At 45.6% G+C, this 23191-nt stretch overlaps 1 protein-coding gene across 2 annotated transcripts in view; it reads left to right on the top strand.

Moving 5' to 3' along the window:
• Positions 1-22665, top strand: part of sacs (sacsin molecular chaperone) — a 93252-nt gene extending 70587 nt beyond the window's left edge. For both annotated transcript variants that reach the window (XM_078222143.1, XM_078222141.1), the window contains one exon: positions 7593-22665. In XM_078222143.1, coding sequence (XP_078078269.1) covers positions 7593-19159 — 11567 coding nt within the window. In that variant the 3' untranslated portion in view covers positions 19160-22665. The remainder of the gene's footprint in view (positions 1-7592) is intronic.
• The last annotated feature ends 526 nt before the right edge of the window (positions 22666-23191 follow it).

The following is a 23191-nucleotide window of genomic DNA, read 5'->3' as shown; positions in this document are numbered from 1 at the left end:
TGCCGGAGCTCTGTGCCGGAGCTCTGTGCCGGAGCCCTGTGCCCTGCGGTGCTCTGTGCCGATGCTCTGTGCCGGAGCTCTGTGCCGGAGCCCTGTGCCCTGCGGAGCTCTGTGCCGGAGCCCGGTGCCGTGACTGTCAGGTGCTCCCCATGTTCCTCACTGTTGTGTGTTATTGAGTACTGACAGTGATCTGTCTAGTTAACAATGGAGGGCTGCAGACCTGAGTCCAATCCTGTCTTCAGCTGTCTTCTGATCTGCTGGCCTGCACTCAGAGCTGTCAGGCAGCAATTAGGAGCCAAAAGTCATGTTTAGTTTTCCTTTAACTTGCGCCAATGCGACTAATTGTTCAGTCTGCTGCTGTTGCAGAGAAAAATTAAGTTCTGAAATGTTCAGGGCAGGTGGAATCCAATTCAGTTTAAAGTTTTTTTTTATTTATTAGTGTCACAAGTAGGCTTACATTAACACTGCAATGAAGTTACTGTGAAAATCCCCAATTCATTTACTCAGGCCAGTTGTTACTAATATAGCAAACTGATTAGGAATCTGTTTTCTGAGTATTGAGTGTACAAAGAGATTTCTCTTCTTTCCCCTGAGCAATAAGCCTTTTTCCATTGACAGTGTGACTGCCCGCAGTGACCTGCTAACACGGCATCGAGCAGTGTTTAGAGACAGCTGAGTATGTTTATTTGAATGCCTGGACAGGACAGCACCTGGCACAATGACAGGGATTCACCGCCAGTGCTTTTATTCATTCCGCTGTGCACTTCTTCCAAACACTCGACAGCAGAAGATGTTCTTCTTTCTGAAGTGCTTACTGAAGTGTTACCGAACGCAAGAGCAAATTAAGTTGTTGGCTGTTGAATCTCACCACTGTCCACAAGAAATTAGTATTCAAAGCTGAGACTGCCTTGAATTCTTTTTGTCCAGTACCGGTTACTCGACATGTTTTCTTTCAAGGGGAAATGTCACTTTATTCTGGATTTAGAAAGTGCTGTTCAATGACACCGTACAACTCCAAAGATGTGTGGGTTAGGTTGATTGGCCATGCTAGACTGCCCCTTAGTGTCAGGGGGGACTAGCAGGGTAAATACGAGGGGTCACGGGGATAGGGTCTGGGTGGGATTGTAGTCGGTGCAGGCTCGGTGGGCCGAATGGCCTCCTTCTGCATTGTAGGGATTCTATGATTCTAGTAAAAAATGGTGCTAGAAATGCTAAGTGGAATTTGATGCACTCACCGTCGATGAGTTTGGGGATGGGGGGTGGGGGGTGGGAATTAATCAACCAGTGGGTGTGTTGAGGATGGGGGCCCCCTACCATCTCCCCACCTCCGTCCCTATTAAGTCAGTGGCGGGAGGTCTGTGGATTACTTTCTCATCGTGCTGCCATTTGAGGCTCTTAAGTGGGTAATTAATGCCCATTAGTGTACCTCATCCTGCTGCCGCTGGTATTAACCCAGTGCTGGGCTATGGCTTGCCATGTAGGGAGCAGGTCAAGCAAACCTATGCATGAGTGGCAATGAATATGGTGGCCCTTCCCTGAAAGAGGCATCGCAGCGTTCTCGCTGGCTTTCCAAGCAGCGGGTGAGATCCCGTCACCTCCATTAAATACTGCCCTATGCATTGGAGATCCACTCATGACCTGCCCTTGGGATCATACGTTTGTGAATCCATGACAACAAATTACTGCACAATGAGCTCCTAGGGGGCGATCTTACCAAAAATAGTCTAAGTGCCGAATGAGAGTGAAAACGGGAGAGAATCGCACCTATTTTTTGGGTGAACTCCGTGACGCAAACGTAAGGTACTTAGAGAATAAAAAAGAGCCCAGATGTGCACCGGAGTTCCACTGCCTCGCCCACCACGGAATCAGAGTGGGCGAGGGGCGGACAATGGAAATGTCCATTGACGTTGGGCAGAAATTTCTGGTCTCGCTCGTGCGAGTCCGTAAAATCCCGCCCGTGATTCTTGCCAGGAGGGGGCTGAGCCTATTCTTGACAGGAAGCCGGCTGCTGAGCTCGAGGGGCGCCATTGCGCAGGCGCCCCGGTCTCCCAATGCACTGTGATGTCAACCGCCCCCAGCCCCCTTCCTGGACACTGCCCAGTCCTGCCCCCAACTACCCAGGGGGCTTCAATGGCTTCCGGTCCCACCGGCGAGGCCATCACATCAGGTCCCTGTTGCTGGGGACCATACGTAATCCTCGCCGGTGAAGATCTCGATCAGCAAGGTCATTAAGGCAAGTGAGTCTGATCGATTCTGTGCTGGTACTCACTAATTATATTAAAATAAGCTCATAAATATGGAAATCAACTTCGCACCCTTTATGGGCCTGGAACTGATTTCCCTGGCAGTTCAGTGCCGGTAACATTGCGAGTAGCAAGTAACCGGGTGTGGACCGAGTTTTCGCCCGTCGCCCGATCTTACCGGCTCACCATGCCGATCGACCAGTGGGATGAACCAATAAGATCACCTCCCCGATCTTGCCTGTTGTCACCATCTTAAAGCAGAAATTTACTCCTTACCCTTTGGGGGAGAAAGATACGTCGGAACACCTCCCCCTCCTTGCAGTTAGCTTCACGTGAGCGTGGCCAGTGCCCAGGCTACAATTTGCCCCTTCTGGTCGGTGATAGTGACTGAAATAACTTTGAAATGTGGGTTTAGATGAGATTGGAAAGAATCAGTGAAAAAGATAATGTAACAAATAGGATATAATGTGGGGAAATGCAGAAAGAATAGAAAGGCAGTGAATTATTTAAATGGAGAGAGATTACAGAACCCTGGGGTACTGAGTGATCTGGGTGTCCTGGTAGATGTACAACAAAAGGTTAGTGAGCGCAAAGTAAGTGATTAGGAAGGTGAATGGAATGTTGTTGCTTATTGAAAAGGGAATGGAATATAAAAATAAGGAAGTGGGGGTGGGGGAATTCTCCGAGCCCGCTGCACTGCTCTAGCAGCCCAGTGGGTCGGGAGACATCAGCGGAGGCCGTTTAGTGGCTCCCTGCTGGGCGCACAGCCTCCGTGCGTCTCCAGGGCTAAGTTTTTAGTGTAATTAGCTGCGCGCCGGTCACTGATTTCCATATTAAATCTGCGTTTTTCTGTCATTAGGGCCCGCTAGTGCCCCCCCCCCCCCACACCCCTGCCAGGAATGGTTCACTCCAGTGGGGTTTACAACAGCTCCCACTAACGGGGAATGAGCGGCCGCCCCTGCTGGAGAGAACAGAGGCTGTGGATAATGCCCCCCCCCCCCCCCCCCCCCCCCCCCGGGCCTGTCCCCAGAGGTCATGGGTCATGGGTAAGGTGGGTGTCCCCTGGGCAGTGCCAGCCTGGCCACCGGCACTGCCCAAGGGGAATCTTGAAATGCCCACTGGGCATGAGGCAGTGCCAAGGGGTGCGGGGCCCATTGTGGGCAAGGCCCATAGGGGACTGATCAGTGGGGGTGGGGTGGGAGTTCCCGCTGCCACTCTGCATGGGGATCGCAGGCAGAGGGAGGAAAGGGGGTGATTGTGGCTGCCGGAGGGATTTTGGGGGTGGGGTGGTCAGAGAGATTGGAGGGGGGGGTTTGCTGCTGGCCTGGAGAGGTCCAGGAGGCCAGCAATCGGGAGTGGGGGGGTCAGAAGGCCAGCAATTGGGGGTTGTGAGGCTGGTGAGTGATTGATTAAGGGGGGGTGTCAGAGGGGCAGTGACGCGGGGGTTGCAGGGCTAGCCAGCGATCGGGAGACTGGCAGTGCAGGGCCAGTGCACATGCATTGATCTTGGTGCTGACAGATTGGCGCATGTGCAGTGGGCTCACCCAGTGCTATGCTGCCGGCCTCTCGGGCGGGAATAGGCCCCGCTTCCTGAACTTCAGTGTGAATCTCCCTGAGGCATTCTGCAGTGCTCAGAGTATGGAAGATGCATTTTAAAAATCTCACTAAAAAACCCAGCAGGATTTACTCCAGTTTTTATACATTTTTTTGTGAAAATTGCCCCCAGGGTGTTTTGCTACAGTTGTCCTGGGCATTGGCGAGACCACATCAGGAGTACTGTGAACAGTTTTGCTCCCCTTATTTAAGGGGCACAATCAGATCAACCATGTTCTTACCAAATAGTGGGGCTGTCTTGAGGGGCAATATGGCTGACTCTCCTTGATTCGTATGTTTGTACCTGGAGAAGAAATGGACTTGTAAGAGATGTTCTGGAGGGAAGATTTTGAACAAAAAGAGGAAGGAAGAGAAAATCACAGCTGGATGTCTTGAAAATTGAAGGAAGTTATTGGTGAATTTAAAAAAAAGACACAGGATAGAGAGACATGGGAAGACTATAATGAGCCAAGGACCTGCCTTTGGGCAGAGCCATATGATGATGATGAGTGACTGGTATCCTCTGTAAGCCCTGGCTATGAATTTAAAGGGCATAGCTTTTCAAAAGTGAATTATGTGTTGCAAAACTAAATCTTGCAGAACCTTAAAGCTATTTTGGGATCACTAATTTAATTTCAGTTTAAATCCAAATGTTAACTGGTGCTCTAAATCCATAATCTTATTTGGAATGCTTTTCTAATGGTGAAAAAGAACAAAGTCATACACTACAGGACACCACCAATGTTGAAAAGACAATGCAAGTCATTGTCGGTGTTCTGTTGCTCCAAACCATCTTTCTCAGATCTTTAATTTTATGCATCGATCTGTAAATGGCCCAAGTCCCCAGCATACCAAATTGTCACCGAGTGTATCACATTTTCACAACAACTACATACTTGCAGAAAAGCTGCATCTATTTTGTTAAATGCTGCAATAATTGGAGCATTTCTTCAACTTAAAAGAGTAGAAGCAATCACTGCACGCTACCTTAGGATAACACGAACAATGCAAATCGATCAGACATTCTTACATGTCTTGATAAACTTATTCTCCTCCGATCAACTTTCATTGAGCACGTTATTCATTTAATTTTTAAGCTAGTTGGGTGGCCCCATGTTCAGTGCTCTTTGTAGCAATTTCTAACTATAATTCATCTATCATTAATAATTTACAAACTGTATATAGGAATCAGAAGTTTCTAGTCTGTATACAAAAGCACACAACGATGGCAAGAGATGAATTGAGTCGGTCAGTGTTCAGCAAAATACATTGAAATGTTCTTGGGAGTATCTTGGGTGGCAGAGCCCTTTTCTCCATTGTAACATGGAGCCAGATATTATGCTCCACTAATCAAGCACACTGCCCAGCCGCGCTGATGTGAAATAGGGTGTCAGGCCACTTGTCACCAATTTGATTTCATCACACCAGTCTGCGGACTTCCAGAAGGTGAGCAGGCACGGGAATCAGCAGCACATCCACCATTTTGAAAGTACTAATTAACAAGCCATTAAGTTTCAAAACAACGCAATTTTTCATTGCATTTCTTCTTGCATTGCCAAGAACTAGTGTATCATTACATTAACAATATGGACCGGAGAAAAATCTTTCCCCAAGGGGCGGCACGGTGGCACAGTAGTTGGTACTGGTGTCCCACAGCGCCAGGGACCTGGGTTCAATTCCAGCCTCGGGTGACTGTCTGGAGATTGCACGTTCTCCCCATGTCTGCGTGGGTTTCCTCCGGGCACTCCGGTTCCTTGCCGCAGTCCAAAGACGTGCGGATTAGGTGGATTGGCCATGATAAATTGCCCCTTAGTGTCAAGGGTTTAGCAGAGTAAATACATGGGGTTACGGGGTAGGGTGGGATTGTTGTCGGTGTAGGCTCGATGGACTAAATGGCCTCCTCTGCATTGTAGGGATTCTATGATTCTCGGGCATCGGAAGTGAAAAGATTTGGGAGTGTTTAATGGCAGCTATAAGAGGGCAGCACCACAGTAGATCATAGAATCCCTACAGTGCAGAAGGAGGCCATTCAGCCCAATGAGCCTGCACTGATAACAATCCCATCCAGGCCCCGTAACCTCACATTTTTACATTTCTAGTCCCCCTGACATATAGGGGCAATTTAGCATTGTCCACCCGCCTAACCCGCATATCTTTGGAGTGTGAGAGGAAACCGGAGCACCCAGAGGAAACCCACGTAGACACGGGGAGAATGTGCAAACTCTGCACAGACAGTGACCCTAGGCTGGAACTAAAGCTGGGTCCCTGATGCTGTGAGGCAGAAGTGCCACCTGTGTGATGACTGGGACCACGGTTGAATGTACCAGCAGAATCTGCTGGGAGAAGTGGCAGCGACTGTATGCTTCTTAAGCCATTTTTTTTTTTGACCCTTCAATAAAAATCACTGAGTCTGAGAGCAGGTGCCTTTGCAATTCTAGCCATGACCGACTTCCTGTTTGTGGCATTACTCCTCTGCCACATGACATCCCATCCTACAATGCTGATTAGGGGAGGAGCTCCCCTTTGCTCTTCTAATTGTCCTTTTTGTTGGACTGCCACTATTTGGCCATCTGACGCATCGGCTGGAATTTTCCCAGTCTGCCCACCATGGGAATTGGAGTGGGCGAGAGGCGGAGCATGGGAAGGTCCCTTTGACGTCGGATGGGATTTTACGGTTTTGGGATGAGCCTGGCTGTAAAACCCTGCCCATCGAATGAGTTGAGACAGCGGGGTTGGGGGTGGACGGAGGTGAACTGGAGGAGGGGAGTGAGTGGAGTGCTTAGTTTCTGTCCCGTTCCCCCTGACTCTGCGGAAAAATGTAAATTTCAGCCCATGGACTGAAATTACACGTCATTAACGTGAACATCAAAGTTTTCTCTCTCCTTTTTGTAGCCACAAAAAAAGGTTTGTTGGGTTCCTACAGAAGCATTGCATTTTATTTTTGATGTTTGTTAAAAGTAATCTGCAGTCTCTAACTAACAGCCAACTACAGCTCACCTTGAAGCCTTTTTGAAACGTTATCTAGTGGAAATTTAGCAATAGCATTGAATAATTTTATGCATCTTTGAATGTCAAGATATGAAGTTAGCAAGTCAACACAGACATGAAACCTTCCAAAGAATAAATGAGTGAAGACTTGAGGGAAGGGAAGAACTTGCATAAAATTCTAAATATGTCATTGGTCTTCATAATTTTCTCCATGTTTGAGGTTTTATTTTGTAAGTGCATTTTGCAATTTGTCATAATTTAAAATATAATAGCTAATGTATTGTGTTTGTTAGTTAATCTCTGCCACCTTTTTGTCCCTATTTTGTACTCTAACACTGGGATGGATTGTTCCTGTTATAAATCCAGCTGCTATATACAATCCCTACAGTGCAAAAGGAGGCCACTCGGCCCATCGAGTCTGCACCGACCACAATCCCACCCAGGTCCTATTCCTGTAACCACGCACATTTACCCTGCTAATCCCCCTGACACTAGGGACAATTTAGCATGGCCAATCAACCTAACCCGCGCGTCTTTGGACTGTGGGAGGAAACCGGAGCACCCGGAGGAAACCCACGCAGACACGGGGAGAATGTGCAAACTCCACACAGTGACCCGAGGCAGGAATTGAACCCGGGTCCCTGGGGCTGTGAGGCAGCAGTGCTAACCACTGTGCCGCCCAATGTTATATGTTTGACATAAATGCTTTATTAGATTAATGAATTGCACCTTCTAAATTTTTTTATTTTTACTGCTACTAACATACAGGTCGGCTCTGTACACAACTGCAATTAATGAGCTCCGAGCGTTCTGCACGTCTCATTAAAGAACTGGTGAACACTTGCTGGCCGGGGAGAGAAATGATGGTGCAGTGGTCACCAAGGAACTTACAGAGGAGGCACCCACCCATGTCATGGCTGACCACAGTATGGCACTATCTGTATCACAACTTCCCTGAAGACCTGTCCCTGTTCGAGGAATTACCATTGATCCCCAAGATGCCTTTAGAAGAAACCCAAACGACAGTCAACCTTTTACGTCTCCGAGCTCCATCCCCCATCATCATGGAATCCGACAACGAGAGCCAGCTCCCCGAGTTCCTACCAGACATAATTGAAAAGCTCGGTGGGGTTGTCATTAAAGAACTGGACCCATGTTTGCAGCACCCTCTTGTGAAAAAGTACATCCATTCCCCTCTGCCCAGCACCTTGTTGCAGATCCTGGATAAGGCAACTTCACAAAAGATTTTCAGCCAGGTTATGTTACTACCTCCAACACACAAAGTCGCATTGAGATGTTTCTTAGCTAGCTTGCCAGAAGTGAATGAGCGAGACAAGAAAATTCTTCAGGAGCTGATGATCTTTAGCAAGGTTGAACCAGCTTCTGAAAAAAGCAGCAGGAGTTTTATTGCACTGAAAGGCAGTAAAGTTTTGCATCACACGGCAAAACTTCCACCTGACATTCGGCTCTCCGTTCCGGTAGTAAGTTGCAGCGATGAAGCTTCTATTCGGCTAGTTACCTTATTAAAGATTCAACAATTGAAAAGTACAGACTGCCTAAAGATTATATTACAAGATATTGAAAAAAGCTTTTACTCCAGTAAGGATGTCACAGATATTGTGATTTGGATTCTCATCAATTTAGCTTTCCTTAAGGATGAAAATGTTTTGTTTGTTGAATGGCTAAAGTCCTTGAAATTCATTTCTATTTCTCAGGGAAGATTGATGTCTGCTAATGAATTATTTGATCCTGAAATTGAAATGTTACAGAATTTGTTCTATGCCGACGAGAAAACATTTTTTCCACCCGACAGCTTTACCTCAACTCCAGACATCTTGCATGCCCTGAGACAGATAGGCCTGAAAAATGAAGACCAGTTAAGCGAAAAGGAAGTTGTACAAGTGGCCAAGAGAATCGAAGTGCTGCAGAGCAGTGGCAAAGTCAAGCAAGAGCTGGTGGTCAGAAAAGCGAAAACCTTGCTTGCCATTCTGCACAGGCTGAAGGGTTTGCTGATTTCAGCGGAAACGAGGGCAGTGATGCAGAAGTTAAAATGGGTTCCGGTTTGCAAGAAACGTCCTCTGAATTATCCCCAATCCCTAGCTTGGAAAGGAGACGCGTTAAATTTTCACAAGGCATGTGAAATGCGAGATGTGTCTGAAGCTGTGTTGTTGGGCTCTGCAGTGCCCCTTGTGGAGGACATCTCTTTGGAAGTGAGAAAATTGTTGGGTTTTTCCACGGAGCCCAGTTTGAGTAAGGTGCTCGGGCACTTGAAAAATGTCGTTGATTGGCACAACTCCAAGGACTTCAATGACGATGAATGGTACCAGTTTCAACACTTCTTGCTCGATATCTATGAGTACATGCAGGGACACCTGACTAAAGGTAAAGAAGGGTTCAAATCCTTGACGTTTCCCTGGGTTTGGACAGGCAAGGTCTTTACTGTCCCTGAACAAGTCGCGATAAAACCAATTCAAGATCTTGATCTCGAGCCTTATCTATATATCCTCCCCAAAACCATGGCAAAATATCACAAATTGTTTACATTTTTTGGAGCACTAGAAGAAATAAATAACGAGTACATCTTCAGTATTGTCAAGAGTATCAAACAGCAGTGTGTTGATGAAATCAGTGAGCAGGAAAGTAAGCAAAACCTACTTCTGGTACTGAACATCTTAAGATGGTTATACAGTAATCAGATCACGGTCAATCTTGATACTCCAATACCTATCCATTATAGTAAAGATCCCAACAGGTTGGTAATGGAACCCATTCACAATTGTAGCTACTGTGACATCAAAATAGATGATCTTAATGACTTGCTTGATGATTCCTTAGAACCCATCCACTTGGTACACGAGGACATCCCTATGAAAATGGCCCAAGCACTGCAAGTGCCATGCCTTAGTACTAGGCTCATTAACCCGGAGAACCTGGGCTTTGAGCAGTCCGGGCAAAGAGAGCCACTCACAGTGCGCATCAGGAACATTCTTGAGGAATACCCATCGGTGGCGGACATCTTTAAGGAGCTGCTGCAAAATGCAGATGACGCCGAGGGGTCTGAATGCAGCTTCCTGATTGACATGCGAAGGAATGCGGATATCCGTGAAAGCCTTCTCGATCCAGGCATGGCCGTGTGCCACGGACCTGCTCTGTGGTCGTTCAACAACTCCGATTTCACCGATTTAGACTTTGTAAACATAACCAGATTAGGTGGATCGCTGAAGAGGAGTGAGGTCGACAAAGTCGGCAAGTTTGGACTTGGCTTCAACTCCGTTTACCATATTACAGACATCCCGATAATATTGAGCCGTGAATTCATGATAATGTTTGACCCAAATATTAATCATTTGGGAAAGCATATTCGTGACAAAACAAACCCCGGGATAAAGATCAATTGGAACAAGCACCAGAAGCGGTTAAGGAAGTTTCCCAATCAGTTCAGGCCATTTGTGAATGTTTTTGGTTGTGACTTACCACTGACCATTGAAAAACCCTTCTGCTATTTGGGGACCCTATTCAGACTTCCTTTCAGGGTGGAGGAGGAGGCATTAGTTAGTGAAATTAGCAGCGTTTACTACAATAAAGCCGATATCTATTCTCTGGTTGACGAGTTTAGCTTGTGTGGTCACAGATTAATCCTCTTCTCTCAGAACGTAAACACCATGTTCTTAAAATATCTGAAAGCAGATGAAGCTGACCCTGGCTTGGCACAAACCATCATTTCCATGAAGAAGACTGTTTGTTTATCAAAAGCCGTGTCGACGCCAATGAACATCTTAAAGGAGGCGGCGAAACTGATGAAAACACTCGCTAGCACAAGGCAACTTCCTTCTGAAGCACCGAGGTGCGCCTGCATCGTGCAGATTGTGGTTGATGAATTTTTCCAGGTCTTCAGAAGGATTGCCGATCTTCAGTCACCGCTATTCAGAGGACCAGAAGATGAAGCTACACCTTTCTTTGAGGCTTCGGCCAAGCCGGCTCAGAGTGGGAAGGTAAGTGAAGAGGCATCGCAAAAGGTGACTGAATCCACTACGTGGCTGATATGTTCGTGCATGGATACTGCGGATGCACTGGTGTTTTCCCTGCAAGAAGGTGGGAGGAGATTAGGACTTGTCCCTTGTGGGGCTGTTAGTGTTCTGCTATCTGAAACAGAAGACAACAAGTGGAGCATTAAAACAAATGGGAGTGCTTATGGAGAAGTGTTCTGTTATTTGCCTTTGAGAATCAAAACTGGATTGCCAGTGCATATCAATGGCTGCTTTGCAGTTTCCTCCAATCGAAAGGAAATTTGGAAAACTGACACAAAAGGGAGGTGGAACATGATCTTTATGAGACATGTGATTGTTCAGGCATATCTAGAAGCGCTTGCTGTGCTACGTGACATGGCTGTTAATGCAGAACTCGTTGATTACAACTATTATACCCTGTGGCCTGACGTTGCCTTGGTTCATGATGACTTTGCTGTGGTGTGGCAAGGCCTATATGAGGATATTGCCAAAGGAAGAGGAAACCAGCTGACGGAGGTGTTCTCGGACGGAACCTCCTGGGTTTCGATCAAAAGCATTCGGTTTTTGGATGATGCTTTGCTCCACAGGCCAGTTGTCGGGCCTCTGGCTTTCAAGATCCTTTTGAAGTTCCTCAAGAAGGCCGAGCCGCAGCCATTGTGCGCTGTGGAGCTTCCCTCCTGGGTGAGAGCTGGGTTCGAAGAGGCAGGCTGCAAAAGTATATTGCTGGAGAACACGTTTTCTGAGAAGCAGTTTTTCACGGAGGCGTTTTTTCCATACATTGAAGAGATTGAGGCGGAACTACGAGATCCTTTGATGCTTTACGTTCTTGACGAGAAGGTATTGGAGCTTTCAGCGTTTCTACGCGTTACCCGTTGTGTGCCGTCCTCAGGGGAGCACCAACAGTTGTCTGTCCCTTCAAGACTCATCCACCCAGAGGGTCGAGTTGCCAAGCTGTATGAGGCAAGTGACGGGCGATTCCCCTCTGGAACGGCGCAGGACTACTTGAACCCAGTCCGCTTGGTAAAGCTGGTGCAACTTGGCATGATTAAGGATGACATCTCCTGGGAGGATTTAGTGGAACGGGCTGAGTCGGTGGCAGTGCTGAATCAAAGTGACCATGCAGCCGCTTGCCACCGTAGCAGCATCATTCTGAGTTTGATCGAAGAGAAGGTCAAGTTTCGGGATCACAGATCCAAAGACTTTGCTGAGAGATTTCAGTCGATACCTTTCCTTCCTTTCCTCAAAAAGCCTCCTGGTTTCTGTCTGCATTGGAAAGGGAATGATTATCAGCCTGAAACCATGTTTGCAGCGAAGGATGTTTATACGGCCGAGCACCAGGAGGTAGTTTGTCTTCTGCACCCGATTCTAAATGAAAATCCTCCCAGTAAAGGATGCGGCCCACTCTCTTCTGCTGTCAAAGATCTCTTTGGGTTATTGAAGAAGCCACCCATTCTTGTGGTGTTGGATCAGCTGAAGAAAGTAGCGACTTCCCTTGATGGCATCACTCTCTGCCAAGAGAGCATCACCAACGCTTGTTACAGATATCTTCATGAAGCCATGCTGAAGAATGAAGCTGCCAGGTCACAGATCAACGAGGAGCTGCAGAACTTTAATTTTGTTCTGGTCGAAAACACTTACGTTGAGTCAGCCAAGGTTGCCTTCCACCTCAATTTTGACGCAACTCCTTACCTGCACCAGCTCCCGAATAAGTACAGGAACAACTTCCGCGAGTTCTTTGAAAAGCTGGGAGTCCAGTCCTCGTTCTCCGTGGAGGACTTTGCCTCCGTCCTTCAAGTTTTAAAGACGGAGTGTGCCCTGGAACCTCTCAGTGAGTCCAATTTTCAGCTGTGCCGGAGGATCATCAGTGAAGGCGTCTGGGGTCTGATCCGGGAGAAGAATCGAGATTACTGCAAGAGAAAGTACGGAACCCTTCTCTTGCCAGATGGCGAGCGGTTCCTTGTTCCGGCTAAATCTCTGTGTTACAACGATTGTCCTTGGATACGAGTGAGCGATAAAAGTGTGAAATACTGCCACCCTGACATACCAAGGGAGGTAGCTGTGAAGCTCGGAGCGCTACCAAAGCGGCACAAAGCTCTAGAGCGTTACGCGTCCAATATTTGCTTTGCCACTCTCGGCAGTGAATTTGGACAGAAGGAGAAGCTCACCAGTCGGATTAAGAGCATCCTCAATGCTTATCCTTCTGAGAAAGAAATGCTGAAGGAGCTGCTTCAAAATGCAGATGATGCCAAAGCCACCGAGATCTACTTTATCTTTGACCCTAGACAGCACCCAGGAGACCGAATCTTTGACGAGAAGTGGGCGCCCCTTCAAGGCCCTGCGATTTGTGTGTACAACAACCAGCCATTCACAGAAGATGATATTCGAGGGATTCAGAACCTTGGAAGAGGGACGAAGGAAGGCAATCCGGGTAAGACCGGGCAGTATGGAATCGGATTCAACTCTGTGTACCATATAACAGACTGCCCGGCATTTATCTCTGACAATGATGTCCTCTGCATATTTGATCCCCATGCAAGGTATGCTCCCGGATCTACCAACGTTAGTCCGGGGCGCATGTTCAGAGACTTGGATTCTGACTTCAGAACCCAATTTACTGACGTACTGAACCCGTTCCTGGGCAACCTGTTCAAACTGGAAAATGCTACCATGTTTCGGTTTCCAGTAAGGAATGCAGAGATGGCCAAGATGTCTGAAATCTGTCAAGTTCCCGTATCGGATCAAATGGTGCAGAATCTGTTGGACAAACTGCGGAGTGATGGAGCTGAGCTTCTCATGTTTTTAAATCACATGGAGAAGATCTCCATTTGTGACATTGAGAAGACAACTGGGAACCTAAACGTTCTGTATTCCGTCAAAGCCAAGATTACAGATGGCGACAGGCTGAAGCGGAAGCAGTTTCATGCATCCGTACTGGATAGTGTAAATAAAAGGAAGCAACTTAGCCAGATACCGGTTCACCAGATCACTTACACCATGGACATTGAAGATTCCGAGGGCAATCTGACAACCTGGCTGGTCTGTAACCGATCCGGCTTCCCCAATATTGAGAAAGTTTCCAAGACTGTCATATCAGCTCATAAAAATGAAGACATAACACTCTTCCCCCGAGGAGGAGTTGCCGCCTGCATCAGCCACAATTACAAAAAGCCTCACAGAGCTTTCTGCTTTCTGCCGTTGTCATTGGAAACGGGATTGCCGGTCCACGTAAACGGGCACTTTGCGCTGGATTCAGCCAGGAGGAATCTGTGGCGGGATGACAATGGTGTCGGGGTGCGTAGTGACTGGAACAATAACCTCATGATGACGTTAATCGCCCCGGCCTATGTGGAGCTGCTGGTACAGATACGGAAGCGCTACTTTCTAGGCTCGGACCCGGCAATAACCGTCCTGCAAAATACTCCCACTCACGTTCTGAAGGATTTGATGAAGAAATTTATGACCTTCTTTGCTGCCAATAAGCCTGACATACAGCCGGATTGGTACTGCCTTGTGAGATCCGTCTACTGTTGTCTGCATGATGACCTCAAGCGTCTTCTCCCGGTGGTACGGATACCGAATGCTGACAGCGGAGAACTGCAGCCGACGATTTTTATTAGCTGGGTGAATACCTCCATAACAAACAGGAACAGATCGTTCTTTGACAACTTGCTCCAAGATGAACTGCAGCACATGAAGAACACAGAATACAATATTGCAGTCCGCAAAACCATTGCTGAAAATGTTTACAGGCTCAAGAATCTGCTACTTGACATAGGGTTTAACTTAGTCTACAGCTCTGATGAAACGTCCAACATTTACCACTGTTTCGAGGAATCGGGAATCCCAGTGCAGTACGTAACACCCGCTGACGTGCGAGAGTTCTTGCACTCGTTTACATCTCCCGATTCAAGCTGTCACCTCGGGAAGTTGCCAAGTCGATTACACCAAACTACCTTAAAGCTCTTTCACAACCTGAAACTCCTAGTCGACTACTGCTTCAAAGATTCGGAAGAGAATGAGATCCGAGTGGAAGGGCTCCCTCTTCTCCTCACTCTAGATAACGTTCTACAAGTCTTTGACGCAAAACGCCCCAAGTTCCTGACAACCTACCATGAGTTGATTCCATCGCGTAAGGAGCTATTTATGAACACACTTTACATGAAGTACAATAACATCCTGCTCAATTGTGGTGTTGCAAAAGCCTTTGATATTAGCAGCTTTGCTGAGTTGCTGTCGTTTGTGTTGCCGAGAGATTACAGAACAAAATCTGTTGTGAAATGGAAAGACAACTTTGGAAGTGAATCCTGGCTGAAGAACTGCTGGCATTTTATAAGTGACGCAATTTCTGTTAAGGAAGGTGAGGCAGAGATTCGACCAACATTCGAAACTATCACTGAGGTATTAAAGGACTGGGCGTTGTTGCCTGGGACAAAATTCACCATTTCCAGCAACAGGATGCTGGTGCCAGAGAGTGATGTTCTAGTACCTCTGAGTTTAATGAATGTCTCCATTTACCCAAATGTCCAGAATGATAAAGTCTTCAATGCACTGATGAAAGCAGGCTGCATTCAACTGGCACTGAGCAAAATTTGCTCCAAAGAGAACATTTTAGTCTCGCAGCTGGCTTTGCACATGGCAAACGTCGAGAGCCCCGAAAGCATTCTGAAGGCCCTCGACTATATGATCCGAACGGCGACACTCAGGACGGACCACTTGTCCGACAATGACTTTGAGGCGCTTCTGATGTATTTTAACAGCAACTTGAGACAACTGACAGCCCAAGATGACATAAGGATCCTGAAGTCTCTGCCTTGCTATAAGGCCATTAGTGGTAACTATGTCAGCATTTTGAAATATGGGTCATGCTTCGTTCTGACGAAGAGCATTCCTCTAACTGGAATCGACAGATGGGCACTTTCTGCTTCCTATGCATTTCTTGTAGACAACCCCCATCTGAAGGACCTATATGCTTTCCTTGGCTGCACTCCTATCGATGATCTCGAGGTATATTTGAAACACTTGCTGCCAAAGTTCGAAAACCTGTCCAGTTCAGCGAAAGTGGAACATCTGGTGCATTTGAAGAAGAAACTTACTAACCTGGACGAAGGCACACCAATCAGGGACCAGCTGTTTGAAAAACTTGAAGGCCTTGCAATTATTCCAGACTCGTCCTACCGCTTGAAGGCCACAAAGAATTTTTACGACAGAACGGAAAGCGTGTTTCAGGTTATGCTGCCGGAAAATGCTTTCATTTCTCAAGACTTTTTCCGGAAACTGGAACAAGTCGAGAAGCCCAAGAACCATGCTGCCTTCCTCACGTCGTGGATAACATTCTTCCGAAACATCGGCCTGAAGTACACAGTCTCCCAACAACAGCTGTTACAGTTTGCCAAAGAGATAGGGGCGCATTCTCAATCAGAGAACTGGTCCAAAGAAACAATACAGAACAAGGTGGATGTCCTGTTGAACCATATTTTTCAAGAGAGGACTGACCTCTTTTCTGGAAATTTTCTGAAGGATCTTTCATTGATTCCATTCATCTATCCAGAACGTGCTCCAGCAGATCTCTTGAAGCTCCACCCCCAATTTCAGGAATTAAACAGGATTCTCCCTCTAATACGGTTCAGTGGGTCGCAGGTTAGTCCCAAGTTCAAGCAATCCGACGTCATGCAATTATTGTGGACCTCGTGCCCAATTCTCCCAGAAAAGGCAATACCTTCGAATGTCAAGGAACAAGAAGATAGCAAACTTGGTAATCAGGAGCAAGTCGAGGAGGTTCTGGCAATGTTGAATGTCAGTCTGGACCCTCCGCCCGACAAAGTCATTAGCAACTGCAAAAACATCTGTAATATTGCATCTCCAGAAGATGACATGATTAAAACGCGAGTCAAGGTCTTGCGCAGTACTTATGAATTTCTGAATGCGGAAAAGAAAGATTTCCGTTTCCACCTTCGAGGAGTCGCCTTTGTTATGGTTGAAGACGGGTGGAAGCTACTTAAACCTGAAGAGGTTGTGATAAATCTTGAGAATGAGTCGGATTTTAAACCATACCTCTACAAGTTGCCTTTAGAACTTGGCACTTTCCACCAATTGTTCAAGCTTCTGGGTACAGAAGACGTTGTTTCATCCAAACAGTACGTTGAGGTTCTTGGACGTATATTCAAAATATCTGAAGGGAAACAGTTGGAGCCAAATGAAATGCGAACTGTCAAAAGGGTCGTTTCTGGACTATTTAAGAGCCTTCAGAATGACCCGGTAAAGGTCAGAATTGATCTTGACAATGTTCGGGAATTAGGCCTTCATCTTCCAAGCAACGATGGGAGATTAACAAAGTCAAATATACTGGTTTTTGATGATGCTCCACATTATAAGAGTCGAATGCAGGGCAACGTGGGTGTTCTAATGCTTGTGGATCTTAGCCAGTGTTACCTGGGCAAAGACCATGCCTTTCATACAAAGCTAATCATGCTGCTTCCTTCAAAATTGCGGCCAAGGCTACTTAGCGGAATCCTGGAAGAGATCCTGGATGAAGAAACGCCGAAGATATGTCAGTTTGGAGCGCTCTGTTCACTGCAGGGCCGCCTTCAGTTGCTGCTCTCTTCGGAGCAGTTCATCACCGGCCTCACTCGGATAATGAAGCACGAAAATGACAACGCCTACCTCGCGAATGAGGAAAAGGCCAGCCGGCTCTGCAAGGCCTTGCGCGAAGGTTTGAAGGTTTCTTGTTTTGAGAAGCTGCAGACCAGCCTTCGCGTGAAAGGATGCAGTCCGATCCCTCACAGCAAGAGTGAGACGTTAGCGTTCCTGAAGCGATATGGAAATGCGGTGATCCACCTGTACATCCAGCATGCCGAGAGCAAGGACATCAATTTTCTTTTAGCCCTAGCAATGACCCTTAAAACTGCAACTGACAACTTGATTTTGGATACCTCTTACCTGATAGCCATGCTTGGCTGCAATGACATCTATAGAATTAATGAAAAGCTTGACAATTTAGGTGTTAAGTATGATTCCTCTACTGTACCGTCAAAACTTGAACTGCCTCTGCCAGGTACACCCATACCAGCAGAAATTCATTACTTACTCCTCATGGACCCAATGAATGTATTCTACCCAGGAGAATATGTTGGCTATCTTGTTGACGCTGAAGGTGGTGATATATATGGATCATACCAGCCAACCTATACTTACGCCATTATTGTACAAGAAGTAGAAAGAGAAGGAGATGAAAATTCCAGCTTTTTGGGAAAGTATTTCCAAATTGACATTGGCTACAGTGAGTATAAAATTGTAAGCTCTCTTGATCTCTATAAATTTTCGAGACCCGATGAAAGTTCCCAAGGAAGGGATAGCACGCCAACCACGCCCACCAGCCCCACCGAATGCCTTTCACCAGGCCTCAGGCCGATTCCTCCCCATTTTCCTGGGAGGGAAAGCCACAGAATGCCGACGTCAAAGCACCAGTCTCCACGGAAGATTAAGCTACACGCTTTGCCCGAAATCCTTCGAGAAGTCACCGCTGTGTTGGAGCAGGCGTGGCGGCTGCCTGAGCCAGAAAGGAAAAAGATCATCCGGCGGTTGTACCTCAAGTGGCATCCCGATAAAAACGCGGAGAATCTGGAGATTGCAACAGAGGTCTTTAAGCATCTGCAAAACGAAATCAACAGGCTGGAAAAGCAAGGTCTGGGAGGCTCCGAATTTGGCTCAGACAGAGCATCGAGAAGAACTTACTCCTCCTCGTCTGCTCGGTTCCAATCTGAAAAGTTTTCGTTTCAGAGATTTTATACGTCGTGGAACCAGGAAGCGACGAGCCATAAATCGGACAGGCAGCATTTCAAAGGGAGGTTTGCCTCCACGCCGGGATCATCGCACTCCTCGCGATTTTTTGTGCCTCCAACTTACAAAACGGTGGGCAATCCCATAGAGGCACGAAGGTGGCTCCGGCAAGCTCGGGCAAACTTCTCTGCGGCTAGGAATGACCTGCATAAGAATGCCAACGAGTGGGTGTGTTTCAAATGCTACTTAGCAGCAAAACTCGCCTTGATAGCAGCCGAGTACGCGGTTAAGGGAAAGTCTGACAAAGACGTCAAGCCGGCTGCGCTTGCGCAGAAAGTGGAGGAATACAGTCAAAGTCTGGTGGGACTTGCGACTGACGTAAATACCCTGGAAGCATATGGCGTCGACGGGCTGAGGACCCGGTATCCAGATCTCCTCCCTTTTCCCCTGATTCCAAATGATAAATTCACATCCGAAGTCGCAATGAGAGTGATGGAGTGCACCGCTCGAATCATCATCAAACTGGAAAACTTCATTCAGCAAAAACTGTAAGATCGCGCTGAGTGAGAATAACAAACACATGAACACTAACCAGGGAAAATGTTCATTACATCACATTTCTATCTGCTGTCAGTATTTAATGCACACACAAGCATTTTGTTAACTGAGGGGAAAAAAAAGATTAACATGATCATTTAGAGTTTGTTCCTCCTTTTACCTTCGCATTTACTAATGTTCATTTAGCTTATTAAATTATTTTTGTTTAATAAAATATAACTGGTAATATTTAAAAGCTGAACTCAGATACAGATCTCCAGCCAGAAATGTGTAATTTCCAGTCATATAAATGGACAGTATAAGGCTGATTATATTGTATGGGTAAAGCAATTCCGTGGCATTTCCTCTGCAGCACAGCACTCATTGCAGTGGTTCTGAGCCGAACATGTTTTTGAAACGGAGAAAATACTTTTTCTTCTATATACGCACCAAACAATGCGAGTTAATTTGCTTTTTGCAAGCTGTACATATGAAACTGCTGTAAGAAAGGAAAATGCAAAGAAGTGTGCTTTTATCATGCAAAAAGAATTTGGGATTATCTGATAAGTCACCTCAGTACAGAACAGCCCTCCTTTGATGCAGGAGACTGTTTTCCACAATTGGTTCACTGCTCCATATAATATATAAATGTAATTTCATTAAGGTCAGAATGTTCAATTATAAGCCATATTACATCCTAAACAAATTGCAGTTCAGCAAAGGAAAAATATCATTTTTGGCACAGAGCTATACCACATTCAGCTCATATTAGTACTCTGATCATTTATCTGCCATTGCCAGCTGCTCTGTCTAATAATGAAACTATTTCAGTGACTTAACCCCCACATTAAACCTCCAGGTGGACATTGTATTAATCTCTGCACTATGGTATTTGAGTAAAGCTTTTCCAGTTACTGTTACTTGCCTTGAGAGAGAGAAGTACTTCATTAAAAGTGATATGCCCACTTCAGGTTTCCGTTTTGAACAGAATAGTTCCATGCCCGTACGCAATTGGCAGAGCACGATCGAAGTAGTCTTTTCATGCATCATCCGATTGTAACCGTGGTGAAACAATGTGATGTTTGGTGTATTTTCATCAGCTGGAGCACTGCAGTCCAGGGTAAAGCTGAAACATGTCCAGCTGCTGCACTTGAGCTACTGTTCCCAGTATAAATAGGGGCGATCTTACTTTACATTGTTTTAAATGCCTTAAATTATTGCAACAGGTTTATCGTAACTTGCACTAGATTAATTGAAAGATTACTTAACCGTGCTCCTTTGTGGCGGTTAGGGAGAGGGTTAAGATTTAATTTTTCCTGTAATGCTTGCAGTTGAACTCCAAGTGGCTGTTATTATGCAAACAAGATTTTGCCAAATATATACAATAGAAGTCTAGACACTACACGTAATACACATTCTATAAGTATTCACACAATGGGCTGGGTCCAAACATTGGCCCATATATCTCACACCATAGTTTTACAGAATTAATGAAACATTAGCAACTTTATTGCAGGTTTAAAACCTGAAAATTCTATTTAATTGTGTGATGAAAACAGAAAAAAACTCATTTTATACATGCAGCATCGTGCAATATTTATGTTCTTCAAAGTGTTTGAGTACTTTCTGACCCAAATTTTCCAAAAAACACTTTGCTCACTGAATCAACAGTGAGGTCGAAATGGACAGATATATTTTTGACTACTTGGCATGACATTTTCATAGTCAGTTTCTGCCATTCATTCTGCAGAGAAGGTGTGTTTTAATGTATTTTCAGTTTTGATTTTATATTACTGTACTATATTAGTGAACAAATGGTAAAGGTGCTAGTCTGCATGTATATATTAATGCGTTTTGTGTATTTTGTTTATGATGTCCTCATATTTCTAGAAATTATTGAAGAGGTGGGTTAACTTGGTTGCCACTATTGTGTTTGTAATGAATGTGATAACAGGATCTGCTTATTTTTTTAGTTTTATATATGAATTAGCCACTTTATTTGGCATCCTATTTAATTGACTTGAAATGTGTTTTCACTGCTGGAAACATAATGTTTTAAGTTTTTATTTTCTGACTTTGAGTACTGTTCCAGCTTTTCTGCTGAAAGGTGGTTAGCATTTTATTGTTTCTGTTGAAAAGACAGCTTCTCCTGTGTACCATACTCAACATATTTCCCAGCATTACGCTTTCCAAGAGCAGACATAAGGGGAGATGGAGGCGTGGCGGTAATGTTACTAGACTAGTAATGATGTGGAGATGCCAGTGCTGGACTGGGGTTAACACAGTAAGAAGTCTAACAACACCAGGTTAAAGTCTAACAGGTTTATTTGGTAGCAAACGCCACTAGCTTTCGGAACAGGCTGTCCCTTCATCAGGTGGGTGGGAGTTCTCCCAATAAACCTGTTAGACTTTAACCTGGTGTTGTCAGACTTCTTACTAGACTAGTAATCCAGAGGCCTGGGCCATGTTCCAGGGACATGGGTTTGAATCTCACCACAACAGCTGATGAAATTTGAATTTGATTAATAAATCTGGATTTTGAAAGCTCAATCATGGCGACCATTAAGCTATCATGGATTGTTGTAAAAACCTATCTGGTTCACTTATGCCCTTTAGGGAAGGAAATTTACTATCCTTAGCTGGCCTGGCCTATATGTGACTCCAGACCCACAGTAATGGGGTCCATTCTTAACTGCCCTCTGATATGGCCCAGCGAGCCACTCGGTTCAAGGGGCAATTATGCACGGGCAACAAAATTTGCCAGCGATGCCCACATCCCATGAAAGAAAGTAAAACAACATAAGCCATTCATGTTAACTCCCACTTGTGGAATCTCATGCATATTGTTTCAAGGTGTCAGCAGTCATTCCTATTGTTACATTCTCTCTGAGGAAAAAATTCTGTTTTGTCAAGCACATTTTTTTCCTCCAGGAAAAACTGAGGCAGAGTTAGCCATCATCTCTGACTAAGCACAATGTTCTATAAAGGTGACACTTCACTGGTTTCTAAGAACACATGTAATATCTGTGCAGGTTTTCTATGCATGGCAACATTTGAAACACACGGGTGCTTTACACTGATAATTTGTTGTACTTTGCTCACTTTTATCCTCTGAGGTTAAGGTTTCAAAACTGCCGTCACAACTGTGTTGGTGCATACGTCAGTGATCTAAAGCAGGAATATGTGCTCAGTACTCGGGATATTAAAACACAGTCAGGACTGTGTCGCAGGTTAACCATTATATTTTCTTGACATTCAACAGCAACTTCAGCACTATCTAGGTACATTGTACCATGATCACATGTAGAACATACTGTCTGAGTCGATTTTGCTGTTGTGTATATTTGACAGAACTGTAACTGCAAGACTATGATGTGATGTTTACCAGCAGCTGATAGACTGTGTACAAGCTGCTGTGATGAGAAATGCATTTTTAAAGAATGATTTTAGTACTGCTTCTGAATTCGGAGCTGCATAGCACTGTCAGCTGATGTACCAAGTACCAACTACAATAAAATAACTTCAGTAAACAGTTGTCTCCGTTATTGTAACTTCTAGCATAAGAATGTTAGCATAATGCATGCTGCTTTTAACTGTATAATAATTATGCTGCAAATCAGCCTCTTCCCTTATACTGGACTAGATTTACAAAGTCCCCTCCTATAATTCTTTCCCAGTGCTGAATAGGGATAAGCACCTACCTTCATGCACCCAGGCTCAACACAATCATAATAAGAACATAACATAAGAACTAGGAGCAGGAGTAGGCCATCTGGCCCCTTGACCTGCTCCGCCATTCAATAAGATCATGGCTGGACTCAGCTCCACTTACCCGCCCGCCCACCATAACCCTTAATTTCTTTACTGTTCAAACATTTATCTATCCTTGCCTTAAAAACATTCAATGAGGAAGCCTCAACTGCTTCACTGGGCAGGGAATTCCACAGATTCACAACCCTTTGTGTAAAGAAGTTCCTCCTCAACTCAGTCCTAAATCTGCTTCCCCTTATTTTGAGGCTATGCCCCCTAGTTCTAGTTTCACCCGCC

This window comes from Mustelus asterias, chromosome 10 (genome assembly GCF_964213995.1).
Source record: "Mustelus asterias chromosome 10, sMusAst1.hap1.1, whole genome shotgun sequence".
Taxonomy (NCBI): Eukaryota; Metazoa; Chordata; class Chondrichthyes; order Carcharhiniformes; family Triakidae; genus Mustelus; species Mustelus asterias.
The sequence above is the reverse complement of the archived record's forward strand: the minus strand, read 5'-3'. Positions and strand labels throughout refer to the sequence as shown.